Source organism: Anser brachyrhynchus, assembly GCF_964034855.1.
Source record: "Anser brachyrhynchus genome assembly, chromosome: 1".
Classification (NCBI taxonomy): domain Eukaryota; kingdom Metazoa; phylum Chordata; class Aves; order Anseriformes; family Anatidae; genus Anser; species Anser brachyrhynchus.
Genome location: NC_137694.1, coordinates 55533140 through 55547938, shown reverse-complemented (window position 1 = coordinate 55547938; position 14799 = coordinate 55533140). Strand labels below are relative to the sequence as shown.

At 52.0% G+C, this 14799-nt stretch overlaps 1 protein-coding gene across 2 annotated transcripts; it reads right to left on the bottom strand.

The window, feature by feature from the left end:
- Positions 1-1409: 1409 nt before the first annotated feature.
- MFNG (MFNG O-fucosylpeptide 3-beta-N-acetylglucosaminyltransferase) lies at positions 1410-13799 on the bottom strand. 2 transcript variants are annotated; one of them, XM_080576799.1, is made up of 8 exons: positions 12195-13799; positions 7727-7775; positions 6996-7098; positions 6748-6901; positions 6030-6115; positions 4547-4712; positions 3914-3999; positions 1410-3065 (listed from the first exon to the last, which is right to left on the bottom strand). In XM_080576799.1, exons 1-8 carry the CDS (start codon positions 12546-12548, stop codon positions 2996-2998), a joined length of 1068 nt encoding a protein of 355 aa, XP_080432925.1. In that variant the 5' UTR covers positions 12549-13799; the 3' UTR covers positions 1410-2995. The 2 variants fall into 2 exon arrangements, with proteins under 2 accessions (XP_080432925.1, XP_080432926.1); XM_080576800.1 differs by having other exon boundaries at positions 1410-3062; positions 12195-13798.
- Between the last annotated feature and the right edge of the window lie 1000 nt (positions 13800-14799).

The window sequence follows — 14799 nt, the reverse complement described above, 5'->3', positions numbered from 1 at the left end:
ATGCTGTACAACAGCTGGGTCATGCCAACACCTTTGACTTTGACCCCATTTTTTTCCCCAGTAAAATCAAAAGACCACGTCTCCGTCCCTTTTAGTTCTTGGGATAGATTTTTTACTGCAACGAGAAATGGGAATGTGAGAGAGAGAGAAAAAAAAAAAGGAAAGAAAGAAAGAAAAACACAACATTTTAATTGGCTCAGTGGAGCCTTTCCAAAAACTTTGACTGTTACACGAGAAAATCATGAAGTAGAATAAAAAAAAAGACCGACCCCTGAAAAGTTTCACATAAGATTGTTTCTCATTTTCCCAAGCAGCTAAACATTTTAATAAACTAGGAAAATGAGACTGTAAAACCACAACATCTGACAGCAAGCCCCAGGGGCAAGAACCATTCCTGAAACTAATTTTAACTCAGGTTTTAACGTTGATCAGATTTCAAGAGGAGAATGTCCCCTTAAGCTGTCTCTCTGTTCTTAGAGAAACCCTGGGTGGGGGGTTTTTTGCCAACTCTGAGAAACGATTTTCTTTCCAGCACGTTGTCGTCACAGGCATAGCAGGGCTTTTCTGTCAGTTGTTTCTCTACAGCCCAAGAGATGCCCTGCCCCAGACAGATTCTCATCTCTTCTCAGTTTCGTTATGAGACCTTTCCCACAGAAGTGGCACTGCTCCAGCAGCAAAGTCTGGTCTTAAACCCATCCCCATGCGGCTGCTCAAGGACCCAACCCGTTTAACATCTGATCTTCAGCCATGCAAAAGGCACCAGCCCAATTCAGACCAGCTGAAGCCAGGATTCAATGCAAGCTTCCACTTTCTTCCCAGGGAAGCGAGTGTGCTGGACCAGTTTCTTCTTCCCCAGGCACCCAAATCTGATTGTGCTTTAACTGCCATCAGGACATCTACAGATAGGGCTGGCATTTTAACGCCAAGAATCAATTAACAACACAGCTGTGAACTTGAATGGGCAAAAAAGAAAACATCCAAGTAGTGTAGGTTTCTCTTGAAGACTCCTATTTCTTCTCATGGAAACATTTTTTGTCTTCTGGATAAGCTCAAACAAAATCATTCGCCCTTTGGGCGGGACTTCTTTATTCTGCAGCTACCTTCCAACGCCGGGGTTGTCTCTATTTTGAGCTCCTTTTCACATAGCTGTGTGAGACAAGTGCTTTGCAGTTTTCCAGGAATGGTCAATGGCATCAAGTAGCCCCTGCCCCTGCTCAGCATGATTCTCCAGTTCAAAGGCACGTTGTGCAAGAGAAGAAAGCAGAGCTCTCTGCTGCTTCACAAGCTGGCTAATGCCCGCAAGAATGACCGGGCTGGAAAACAGCTCTGCAAACGCCTGCTTTCTTCTTCGCCAGTAATTAAAGTGCTCATTTATATCTAGGTCCCTCTTTGCTGAGGTAGAAGGTATTTCTGATGCCTTACCTTTAAGTTTTGTGCATGCTGTGTAGGGGATGCTGTTGTTTGGGGGGGTGAGGGTGGGACGGGGTGACAGGGTGACCCGTTTTTTACATGGTAGAGGCACAGCGATAGTCCCCCTTGGCTCCTCCAGCCCACCAGCAGGCTTAGTCAGATCAGCAGCATCAAAGCTGAGCAGCTCTTTGGAGAAAGGGCATTTGTTCTTTCATCCAGAGATTACAGGAATCTCTCACAGATCCCAGCAGCCTGTTTTGAAACACTCTTTAAAGAGAAATACCTGTTTGTGGTGCCACCTGCCATCTAAAACAGCCTCTTCGCCTTCCAGCTTCCCTTGCAACGCTCTCCCCCAGCCATTTATCCACGTGTACAAGGACAAAATGGTGCCAAAGTTCATTCCCCATTGAGCAGAATTGCCCAGCTTTCGTGGCAGGATCTGTGCTGAGATGAGGGCTCCCCGTAAATGTGCCAGAAAGCTTGTAACCTGTTTGGGCCGGCTCCTTCTCCCTGTTACGCTCAGCAGGGACAGCAGGAAGGCAGAAAGCAGCTCTTAGCATCTGGAGGAAAGAAATGCAGAGATAAAAAGCTCTTTGCCCTGCTGTTTCCATTCCTTCATGACTTAATTTTTTTCAGTCGGGGCACAGAGAAGATTATAAAGCTGTAACCTCTAATCCGCTCCTGAGCACTCCTTCTCCGTCTCTTCCTTTTTCCTCTCTTTCAGCCAGTTCTAATCCTCTATGTCTCCTCTCTCACAGGTAGGAATTGGAGTCTAATCTCAGACGACAGGTTGGTAATTAGAGCAAAAGATTATCCTGACCCCATATCAAGAAGGTAAAAAGAGAGGAATAATGCAGGGCCATCCAAGATCAAGCGTTCAATGTTGAGTAAAGGAACAACCCTCATCTCTGTCTGTCCTACTGTCTTCCCCATTCCACATCCTCTCCCTTGTCCTAGCCAAGGGAGATTCCTGATTTCTTGTATTTCCTGCCCATCTGCCCTCAGTCAGGCAAGAGCTATGCTTTTCCAGCACTCATTCAGCACAGAAATGGTCACATTTTCCATTTCTGAAGGGAGGGCAGAGTCAGAGTTCAACTAGGCAGAGACTCGGCCAAGGGGCTGTGGCTGGGAAAAGTGGGAAATGGGGAAAGCACAAGCAGATACAGAGGAAGGGGACCTGCTCAGAGAGGCTGGAGACAAAGTACGCTTTCAGTGAACCCCCTTCTGGCACTGGGTACCCTGATCCAGGGCCTTCATGGTCCAGCAAGATGAATCCACAGTAAGGAGCAGACATCCCCATCTCCACCCAGATGCACAGCAGTCACTGCCCAGTCCTTGTTCTGCTTAGGAGATTGCACTGCTCCCATCCCTCGCAAGTATCCCAGCACAGATGGGAAGCCCATCCACATGTTCAGCCCACGTTATCTATCTTTGGCACAGAACTCTCTTGTCCCGTGTCACCAGTACTCAACAAGGACCCAAGACTGCCACAGCAAAGGGGAAGCTGGGAGCGCTGAGCTTCTTCCATGTCTCACCCCCTATAAGCACAAGATCGGCAGGACCCACTGTAGCTGATGCTTGGGCATCACCAGCCAACAGCCTGCAGGCACCAGGAGGTGTCGGGGTAGAGATGGCAGTGGAGCGATCGAAACCTGCTGGGGAAAGAGTGAAGGAAGGTCAGGTGGCAGTTTTTACTGCAGGGCAAAGCTAAAGAACGGAAGACTTCTTCCTCGTGCCACATCCCACATCAGATGCTCTCCCCGCATTACAGTGCCCCAGGACTGGTTGTTCATCTTACGATGCCTCATCTTGGCACAGCGGGGCAGCCAAGCCTCCCTCCAACACCTGAATCCCTGCTCTGGACCATGTAGCCCAAGCCCAAGGCTCACCCTGATCTTGGGTAGGTGAGTGGGCACTGCACCAGCCCCCACTACATGGTTCTCTGGATGCTCTTTTCATTGCCTGGTGGCTTCCTACCCCTGCTATCTCCAGCCAGAAACTTCTTACCCATGCTCCGCAAATAACAACTTCAGGTTTATTCACTCAAACCAGAGAAAGTAAATCAAAGAACACTTTTGTTTGCGGTCATCCTGAAGTAAACCTTTTTCTTTTCTCCCTTCAATTTCCTCAGCAAAGCAAAGTAAAATAAAGCAGAATTTCCTCTCCTGAGTTTAGAAGAACATTTCAGTTCCTGTCCCAGAGGTAAAAGGTTAGCTTGTTCATTCTCAGTGTGAAATAAATGGTAAAACTTTTGGCTCAGTAACTGTCCAAATAAAATGTTACGATACTTCTTTTCTTTCCATTCATCCAAAAGGATTTTCAAAGTCTGTAAGCATTCACAAACATCTTGATGCTGGTGTGCTCCTCACCCAATAAGCCATGTGGCTGCAAGGTTTCTGTCCCTCACTCTAGACCACCCGCACGTCATTTAGCTGCCTCCCCTTCCCAGCCTATTGTCTGACAGCTCAAACCACAGCGTGCCCAGATCACTCATGCCCCGTACCTTGAGGGATCTTCCTGCGGTGAGAAGGGACCACCGAGTTCGATAACATTGAGCTTGTTCTCAAAGACACCGTAGCTGAGTGTGACCTGCAAAGAGATGTGGGGAGAAAGGAGCAGGGAGGGTGTGGTGGTGAGCTCAGGAGCAAGGAACTTGTTTTGGTTAAAAAAAGCTTGTGTTCTTGTTCCTTCTCTGATGGCTTGGTCTTTGCCTTCCACCTCTCCTCTCCTCTCCTCCTTCCCATAATGGTCCCCACTTGAGTCCTCTCCAAGCCCCCTACACCCCTTGTTATCTCTCCATGCAAGGAAGGCATGGTGTAAAGCCCCTTTCCCAAACAATCAGCATTTCTCCATGTCCCGGTGCCATGTTCCCCCAAGGACTTCTCCCAGTCCTCCTATCACTCCCTGTACCCGTGCTCCCCACCAATGACCCCAGGCCACTGTGACTGTCAACTGTGCTGCAGGAAACCTCTGGTCCTTATTGCAAGGAACCATTTGTGGGGAAAACCTCCTCAAAAGAGCAGATGATTGACTCAATCCACCTCATGGCCATGAAATGGGCAATGTGTCTGTTAGCCCCCCTGCTCCATCTCCCCTTCCTCACACACATCTCTCTTGTTCTGTTTCCCCTGCTCACCTGCTGCATGAGCCGGGAGGTGGGAATGAGCTGCAGGTTCTCCAGGTGGGAGTGGAAGAGCGCGTTGGACAGCAGCTGCCCACCAACTTTGCACTCGATGATGTACCCCATGGTGCAGTCATCCGGCAGGCGGATGAGCTCTGAAGTGTTCAGGAAGTTCCTGCCACTGGAAGAGAGCAGAGCTGGGTGGGTTAGGAGAAGAAGGTGGGGGATATAGGCAACCACGTCACTGAAAAGCAGAGTAAACCTTGGAACAAGGCAAGAAATCCCCAAGTCCCACCTGTAAAGACGTGGGAGTGTGTTTGCCCTTCAACCATGCCCGGCCATGCTCTCCCACCAAGTATCTGATGTTGTGCCTGATATATATCCTCAGCGAGCTGATTCAGAGAGCTGGCAGAGGCTGTGCCAGGTTAGTTTTCCAGCTGTTTGGTGAGCTGCACTGAGTCATTCAGAGGTCAGACAAGCCAGCACAAGAGAAATGGCAGGACTGCATGGCCAGGACCAGGAAGAAGAGGGAACAGGACAATCTTTCAGCTGGAATGAGCCTTTCATTGGCTTCACCCTAACGTAGCACCACAGACTTGCTTTGATGACAGGGTAAACCTAGCTTTAGGGCTCTTGTAACTGGAAGCAGCCACATGACACAAAGTGCTGTCTACTGTAACACACCCCTCAGCTAGTTCAAATGGCCTTTTAACACAGTAGTGGCAGACTTTATGACAGATTAGGTGTTTTCTGTCCATGCCACTTTAATTTTACCCTGGATCACAGACCATTATCCTGCCTGGGTCTAACACAGCACATGTATCATGGCCTTCAGCTAAACCAGCAAAAACAGGACCACCTGGTGTACATCAGATCTGTCTTTCTGGCTATGCAAAGATCTGGTTAAGGCTGGCACAGATGTTTCCTGTTGATACATGCACATATAGCCTGTGACATAACCTAGGGCATCCTGGAAAACATCTTGTAGGCTGGGCTAACACAAGACCCCGGGACCTGTTCTCCCTGTACCAAGCTGAGGAAATTACAGTGACCGGTGTAAGAGGGTTTGGGGTGGGGAAATGGAAAATTAGCTCAGGAGGGAGGCAGAGGAGATTGGAAAGAGGAAGAGTGAGGGGAGATACACAGACAGGGAAAGCACTTAGGAAAAGAGTCAGAAGAAGCTGAAATAAAAGGGAAGGAGGGTGGGGGAATAACCAAGAGCTGAAAGGAGTTGGGGAGGAGGGAGTGCGTCATCCTATGATCACGTCTGCTGGCGTGCCTGCTGTTGTCTCTTTTTAATCAGGTGGGAGACCCACCCACTACATCCTTCCTCCAGTCCCACATGCTTACAGATTTGAAGCGCGTGGCACTCTGCACCCTTGCAAACATCCTTGCAAACATCACAGACACAAATCCAGATTTGATGCTGCCAGGAATCACTGTGTGTCTGTGTTCCTAATCCCCAAAGGCTCATATACCCACCGGCTGCACGGCTCACCTGGCCCAAGGCACCATCTTCCTTGCCAGCTTGCGGCTGATGCAGAAGCCAGCCCCTCCTGTGGCAAACCAGAAGCGCACAGATTTCTGGAGAGAAACAGCAGAGCAAATCAATGGCAGAGGCTCAGAGGAACACCATGCTCCCTGAGATGGGAATGCTAGAAACCCAGCTTTGAAACAGAGGTAAACAGAGCCCTATTGTCACCCCAAAACTGCTACCCAGAGGGACTTGCTAGTAGTACAGCACCAATTTTGATCTCTGCACGTGGCTGGGAAGTCAGGATGAGCAAGGCTGCTAACATGGCACTCTGAGCTCAAAGAGAAAAATGAGCAAGCAGAGGTGAAGAGACCACTGGCCAAATCACATCATGCGGGGCTAAGGAAGGCTAGCTGGAAATCCAGGCTGAGCTCTGCCAGCCTGCTAGAGCAGGGCTGATCCATTTGGAGCGGCCAAGCTCCTGCAGGCAGCAGCACGTGGGCTGCCCAAGGCAGGCTGATCTCCTTGCAGATGGGTACCCAGTGGTGCAGCAGCACCATGGGACATCACTTTCCCTTCCTCGAGGTAGACTGGAGTGAGTCAACACATGCTACCACATTCAGACAGGACCGGTGTGTTCTCAGCTGATGTCTCTTGCTCCTAGGACCTTTCTCTCATCAGGGTACGGCTGATTAGCCACAGTATTAAATACAACCCACAGCTGTCCCACCCTGCAACATACCGTCCGGTTGTTGGGCAGCGTTTCGGAGGCCCGGATGGGTCGGTTCAGGCTGGGTTTCCCCAGGTAGACATCCTGTGTCGCTGAGTAGGAGGACAGCAGCTGCAGGAGGGCCTGAGGGTTCAGATAGTTGTCGTCATCCAAATGGCAGAACCAGCTGGAGGGAGATGGGAGCGAAGACACAAGAGGATCGCAGTGAGGAGGTGCTGGCAGCCCCGTGGGGATTCCCTCACGCAGCAGCCCCAGCTCACCTCTGGCCGCTGGCCAGGAACGCGTCGAACTCGGCGGCCATCTTGCAGGAGAGGGCCAGGTGGCTGTGCTCGGTGGAGCAGTTGGTGAACACCACGTGGTCGCCTGTGGGCAGAGAGAAGGCTGGGGCTCAGGGGTGGCCCACACGGCCACGGGGAGGACCTCTGGGCAGGAGGGAAGAGGTTTGCTTGCGGACAGCTTCCTCTTGGCCCCCTGATCCAAGCCTGCCATGATGTGGGCATCTCCCACCTGCTCGCCTCTTCCCCCATCAACCCCAAACCATTCACTCCACACAAGCCTTCTCAGAGCTGTTCTAACCCAAACCATTTTGTGATTCTTATAGCTAGACTCCACCCCACAAATGGTACAATGGGGACAAGAGTTTAGCCATCAGCTCAGCACTCTACTTTCCCCTTGCCACCACTGCACCTTGCAGAGACCAGCGCCCTTATCGCCACCTCATTGTGACCCACAGACATGGAAGTCCCATCCTTCCCCCCACCTAGGAAATGAAGCCAGGAAAAAGCAAAGCATCTTGCCCAAGGCTAGGTCCCTTGCTAACTGCACTTCCACCCTGCCCATGGCCAGAGAAGGTACAGGGTAAGGTTTTCTCCCTGGGTGCTTGTACTGCGTGCCAGGAGCCAGCCATCTTGCCAGCCCCCTTCCAAAGGCCATGCAAGCTCAGAGACTGAAGGCAAGAAGAGTGAGGTGGTGATGTGGGAAAGGTGGTTACCCATTCTTCTCTTCAGGGCATCATCCTCTTCATCAGTGAAGACATACGTCTGGGGAGATGAGAAAAAGAAGTTACTGTCAGGCCTGGAGCTGGTGCTGCTCCTGGCCACCCAACCCAAGGCAGACCTTGCTGCCATGGTCCCATGCCAGGCACCGGGCAGCAGAGGAGCAGAGGGACAGCAGCTTCCCCAGTGCTCCCCTTCCCAATTAAAGCTCTCCAAACCATCACAGGAGGTGCACACAGACCCCCACGCTGCCCCTCTTGCCCTGCTATTGCTTCATGCTGCTTCCCCCCCATGCACAGGATGGGCTTTGCAGGGGCTGCTCACTACCCTGAGCAGGATCAGCACTTCCTTTACCACCCAACATGCTCCAGTCATCATCATCACTACGCGTGTTGCTTTATTTTTCCCCCTGAAGCCTTGGGAAGAGGGAAAAGGGGACCTTCAACACCAAGCAAAGGGTTGAGGGAGGCCTGGCTTAGGTGTCAGTTGCAGAAAAATGCATGCATTGTGGTTGAACGATGCTCGAGTTGAAAGGAGAACATCTGTTTGGGTGATAAGTGTGTACAGCCCCCTGCCGCTTGCCTGCCTCCTCCTCCTCTTCCTCCACCCCCAGGCTCTCTAATCCCCCTCTCTGCCATTATGTGGCATGTCTCCCCCTCCTCAGGGCCAGACAGGGATCAGGGCTCGGGGAGAAAAGCTTTCCTCAGGCAGAAAATGAGCTTTCATGAAATCAAAAAGGAGGCACAAGCCTTAAACAGTCTCTCCACCAGCTGCCTACAGGCTGGTTAAACAGCACCTGGGCAGGGACAAAAGGGACAAGGCAGATGGACACCAGCTCGTAGGAGCTGTCATTGCTCTGATGAGATGAGTGTCCTTCTCTCTACATCTCCCTGCATTCCCCATGCATTTGGGTTGGGTGATGTGCCCCCGCCAGCGAGGTGTGGGAAGAGAAATGATCTGAACACGCAAGGAAGGCAGTGGAGGACCCTCAGAGACCACCCAGCTGAGCAGAGATGGCAGGATGGTCTCACAGTCTCAAATGTCTGAGCTGCAGTGACTTGGTGAATTCCCCTCCCACGGCTGATTGCAATAACTGACCGTGCACACAGTCCTACATGACCCCAGTGATAGACCTGCTTAGTTTAAGAAATTTCCAAAGTAATCAGGGGACAGGAAGCAATTAGCAAAGTCTCAAGTGAAGGAGTTGTACTGGGTCAGGCGACTGTACCCTAAGGTTCAGGCACGGCAGGCATTCGCAGTGACATGGGATTTCCCTTGCCAGCACATTTAAAGGCAGAAATTTCCACCATGACAAATAATTCATCTTAAGAAAACAGTTCTGAAACCCTTGAAACTTCCTGATGTTTTCAAAAAACAGAAATATTGTTGCTAGAAATGACTTGCTTACAGGTATAAAACCATCCAGAAATCATGTGCCTAGCCAACGTCATATCTGACTGCCTTAAAATGGGGATCTGTACCTTCTTCTAGGTTTCCTGTTTGTGAAAACACCCCAAGGCTCCCACCTTCCTCTTGATGCGAGGTGGGGAATGCTGTTTTGCAGACACCTGACGTGCTTCTGCAGGAACCCAAGGCTGAAGGAGCAGCATCACCATGGGAAACACCAGACTCTGACAGAACTGGAAGAAGGGGGCTACGAGTGTGGAGGCTGGGTTGGAGAGAAGCAGCCTCTCTACCGTATCCACCTTTATGTGCTCCATTAGACCATCTATGGGGCCATGTAGGAGCAGAGAAGATGGCTGGGTGGGAAAGGGTGGACAGAGGTGTTAGCAGTGATACAGAGCTGCTGGTGTCAAAGAGCTTGGCCTGGCAGCTCTCCATGAACACAGGTGCCCACGTCATGGATAAACACTAGATGTTGAGGCTTCCACAGCCTAAATTTGGAAACAAACAAATAAAAACTAGAAAAAGGGAATACACATCTGGAACCTGACAGTCCAGGGTCACATTAATCTCCCAGGCTATCCCTTTTCCAGGAAGAAACAGCCTCCAAAACGCAAATGCGTGAACAGGGTTAATGGTGCGTCTGGGCAGAGAAGAGATTCAAAGTCTACACTGTGTTCACAGCACTCAAAATGTGAAAAATGTTTGAGGATGGGTCATTCAAAGTTTTCATTTCCATCAGTTGGATGTTTGGCTTGCTGTAAGGAGGGGAGGTTGCTAGAATTAGTTTGTGTTACCGAACGAAATGCCATTTCAGACCAGAAATCGAGACTTATTTTCATCCAAACCATCAGGGCTAAGAGTGTCAGCCACTTCAAGATGCTGTCCAGCCTTAACAGTCATCAAAACTGACACTTCTGCTTAGGTGAAGCCTTTTCTAAGTAATGGGCCTTTCCTTGAAATGATTTCTACAGCAAGTTCCAGCGGAAAGTTTGCACTGGATTAGTTCTCAAGAGAGAGATCACGGTCTGGCTCCTGGAAGAGCACCCACCCTGTACTTCCCTTTCTCCACCTCCCACCAGCTGAACATCTTATGTTTAAACAGTGCAGCTTCAGGGGAAATCTCTCTCTGTCATTATACCCGAACAGAGTCCAACATAGAAGACTTTTAATTTGGCTCCTGTGCGATCTCTCCTAATCATAAAAGACCACAGCTGGTCCTGCCTCCTGGTGCAGTCACCTAAGCCTGGCCTTTGAGGTCTGCGTTACTTCCTCCGGGAGGACACCGTGCAGGTAACCAGCTCTGAAGCCAGGCTTGGCATCAGGAGCACAGCCAGCTGCCAAAATTTCTCCACTGGCTACCTGCAGAGAAGGACACGCTGAATCAGTCTCCAGCTGTGAGTTAGAGCCAGCAAGAGAGCAAGGTGGCAGGTCAGCCCTAGAAGACAGTTCCTGCACATCGGTGCTTCCAAGACCTGGGTTTTAAAGTCTATGTCTCTCTATAAAAATTCATCAGTAGGAGCTCTGGCAACCTGTCCATAGCCACACAACAATTAAATAACCTTTGCAAGCTGAGAGCTCTCTCTTTTTTTTTTCTTTTTTATTTTTTTTCCTGCTAAGCAAGGGTTTCTATATTGTCAATTTTTCAAAACTAACCCTTTCCCCTACCTCCAAGTACAACCCTACAGAGTTTTGCCTTTTTTTGTTTGTTTGTTTGCTTGCTTTTTAAATAAAAGAAAAAAACTTTTGTCTTTCATGTATTTCTCTTTGCCTCCCCCCCCCTCCCCTGCCCTTAAGGTCATTTAGTAAAAAAGCAGAAGAAAAAAAATTGAAAACTGGGGGGGAGGTGAGGAGGGGAAGCAGACAGGAGGGAAGGAAAGCGCTGAGCTTCCAACAGAATCTGATAACATTGGAAAAGCACTTTAAAAATGACTGACCCTCCCATTCGACCCCTCGCTTCCCATTCTCCTGCTCAGTTCGTGGAGATTTCCTATTGGGCTGGCAGCAGCACAGAAAATTCACCACCTCTTCCCAGGCTGGGACTTCATTTGTCTGTCAAAAAAGATGGCCAGGTGAACGTGGGGAGCTGCTGTCTAATTCCTGGCATCTGCAGGATGGCCAGATGTCTGTCTGTCAATCACACGAGGAGGGCAAGGTCAGGGGCTCCTTGCAAACCTGCTCCAAAAGCCCTTTTGGCAGTGTTTGATGCCGGCATGGGCACACGGCGTGGTTTGGCTTCTCCAAAGAGCTGTTGGGCTGAGGGCAGGAACGGGTGGGTGGAGAGGAGAAGTGCGTCTGGAGGAGGAAGCAGGGTATCTCAGATGCTAAGATGGACGCGCAGGCAGGAGAGGAAGTGTGCCCGAAATAGGACACGGCTTCCTGTGACAACCGCAGCAGACCAGACGGTTGCAGCACCAGAAAGTGGAAAACCACCCTTACCCAGAAAACCCTGCCTTGCTTCAAGCGCTCTCCTACCCAAAACCTCCACCCCCGTCTACCTTCTTTGCTGAGGCCTGAACTCATCTCGTTAAACAAGGGGGAGCCTCAGCTTCAAACCTGGCAAACTCATGGCACAAGGAGGCAGAAGGCCACCATTTCAGACGGGTCCTGGAAGGCCTGCGTTCCCCATCCGGTGTGGCTGGGGCCGTCTGCGGTGTCAGTGGTTAAAGAAAATGAAAGCAAATCCCCTACACCTCAAGCCAAAAGAGTCAGGATTAGGTTAGAGGATGGCGATGCTTGCTGAGAGCACTCATCCTCACAGCCTTCATGTGAAGAGCCCACACAGGCTTTTCAGCCTCTCTGACCACCACAACCTGGCCACCAGTGGAAGCTCTTCAGCTTCTCTGGCCACCCTTCCCCTGAACCAGGTACCAAAGCAACATTTTGCTGGGTAGCATCCACCATTCAGTATGAACAGAGGAGAGAGTTAGGGAAAACAAGGCAAAGGGTGGGACCACAGTGCCCAATTTCCCCTTCCATTGGCTTTGTCCCTCCCCACAGACACCCCGTCCCTAATCCCACCGCCAAGCACCCCTCTGCAGCCCAAATCCACATGCTCACCTGCTCTCTTGCCCGGGATATCCACGTGTCCAGGAGCAGCTCCATCCTGCTCTGGTGAAATCTCTTGGTGGTCTTCACAGCTATAAAGATGTCTCCAAGTGTCAGGTTTCCTTCGGTCCCGTATTCCTCCGGAGGTTGGATTTGCAGGTTCTTCTGCCCCCCGCCACCACCTCTCACGGCATCTTCTGAACGTGCATGCGTCCATCGCTCTGGGTTCTCCGACATCCCCTCTCTGAGCCCTGGGGATGTTTCCCCAGATGTTTCCTGAGCCCCACGGTGCCGTACGGCGAGGAGGGCCATGCTGACCAGGAAGACTGCTGCTCCAGAGAGACCACGGATGAGCCGGCGGCCCATGGCTGACGTACCTCCACAGGAATCTGTCCACACTTCTTTAAGCCTTCTGCGGGGCAGGACGAGCCAAGAGCGAGGTACAAATAGGATGAGGCCAAGGACTGGGGTGGGTGAAGATCCGAAATCCAAAGCTACAGCAGTCCCCGAGGATAGAGATGAAGCGAGGGGAATTTCCACAGACCGAGGGGGCTTGATCACCCGGCGAGGCAGGGACGTGTGGCAGGAAAATACTCCAGGGTGACTGGTGGGTGGCTGGTACAGCTCGCCAGGAGGAAAGCGAGCATCCCTGCTCCTGGCGGACAGGATGAGGGTCCTGGGCTGGGGGTGGAGAGGGTGGCAGAGATCAGAGCCATTGAGGGGGAGTCCGGACCGAAGACATCAGTTCCCCAGAAGACACCAGCCTGCGCATCCAAGCCAGGGGCTCTGTGGCGGACGTATGGGGCTGGAGCAGGGCTGTGGGAAGGGGCTGGGTGCCTTGCGAGCAGCTGGTCTGTCTGTCTGTCCACCTGCTCCCTCTGTGCAGCTCGGTCCTGCTCCTTGCCAGCCCCGGTCCCGCCTCCGGGCATGGGGCGGAGCGCCAGCCCCGGGGGAGGAAGAGGATGGAGGGTGGAGGATGGAGGGGGGCAGCCCCCGGCCTGAAAGCGGGGTTTGCCTCGCCTCACCCGCTGTGCCAAGACCCCAGGCTGGGCCCTCTCCCAGGTGGCAAGCAGCTGATGTGGGAGGACAAACCTGTTGCCTGACTGCTGGTCCTGTGAAAGCCCAGCTCCCGGAGGGGCTCCCAGCCCTATGGGGGGCCCCAAGCCTTGCACAGCCCTTCGCTGTTACGGGAGGAGGAAAGGGGGAACGGGTGCGGGTTCAGGTGAACTGTTGTTGGGAAGAAGCATGTTTTTGCACAAAATCCCCCGGCCCCAGAGCTTTCCCGTGGGCACTGCTCTGAATCCCTGCCCTTTTACCCTACCCTGCCTCCCCAAAACAGGACTCTGGGTCTCCTGCTACCCCCCCATACACCCTCTCCCTCTCCAGAGAACCCCAGACAAGTCCTGTAGGAAACTGGCACATCCAGCTCCTTCCCCCGGCACCACATCTGTCCCATGGGGGGTACGAAGAAGCAACCAGGATGGGGGGGCTGATGTCTGCACCCCCACCCCAGCTTCGGTGGAGAAGCGAGCGTGGGGACAGCAGGAGGACAGCGCTCTACATAAGCTGCTGAAATCAGAGCGCCTCCTGAGGGAGCTGCAAGCTGTGGGCATAGCAAAAAATAAAAATAAAAGGGAATAAGACTGGGGGGGAGGGGGGGTTTGGCTCGCAGGGTGTGCCGTGTGACAAAGCCCCCCCAGTGTGCACATGCCAGATCATGGGATGTTATAAAAGAGGGGCAGGGCAGGGATCAGGGTTCCTCTGTTCCATACTCCCACCATGTGGTGGGGACACAGGGAAGACCTCCCCACATTACCAAAACCCTGTGCTCAGTTTCCCCAGGCCTCACACATGCACTTTCACCCCAGCCCTGTCCCTGGTTCCAGCCTTTCCTTTTGTAAGGAAGAAATCACCGAATCTGCTTCTGTACCCTCTTCTCATGTATTTCTCCTAGTCTACAAGCCTCCTGGACTTCCCCTGCAGCAAGAACATCTCCAGAGCATCTCCCATACCCCTTCAGAGGGTCCCTCCAGGCTTTATTTTTAGATCTGTTTGACTACTGAGGTTTTCTTACGCCAATTTGGGGCAGGGGGTTGTCATTCACCTTCAGGCTTTACATTACCGCAGAGACATGAAGCTGGCACGACCGAACCACGGCCACCACACCAAATACTGTGGTTGCTCCCATGACTAGCCACTGCTCCAGAGCCAGAAATGACCCTCCTTGAGGATTTTGGCCTCACAGCTGCAGCCCCAGGCAGAGGTACAGGCAGCTTCCATGGCTCCTAAGCATCCTGCAGCACCTCCCCATCCCTGTCCCAGGTCTTCTGGGAGAGAAAGGGGGACACAGGTGGAAGATCCCCAAAAGAGCCCTTTGGGGGCTGCAAGCATGGCCCAAATCAACCTTGATGGTGTTGGGCAGCAGAGCGGGTCCGACCTGACCATGTACAAACCAAAACACTCCTAAAACTAGAGGTGACCCCATGCTGCTGCAGCTCCCCTGGGACAGCGTGGAGAGGGCTGGTGACCTCCCGCGGGGACACACCTGCCACTCGGCCTCTGCCCTCCCCAGAGGGAGAAAATTTGCTCTCGGTGACTTTACAAGGGGTTCGTATAA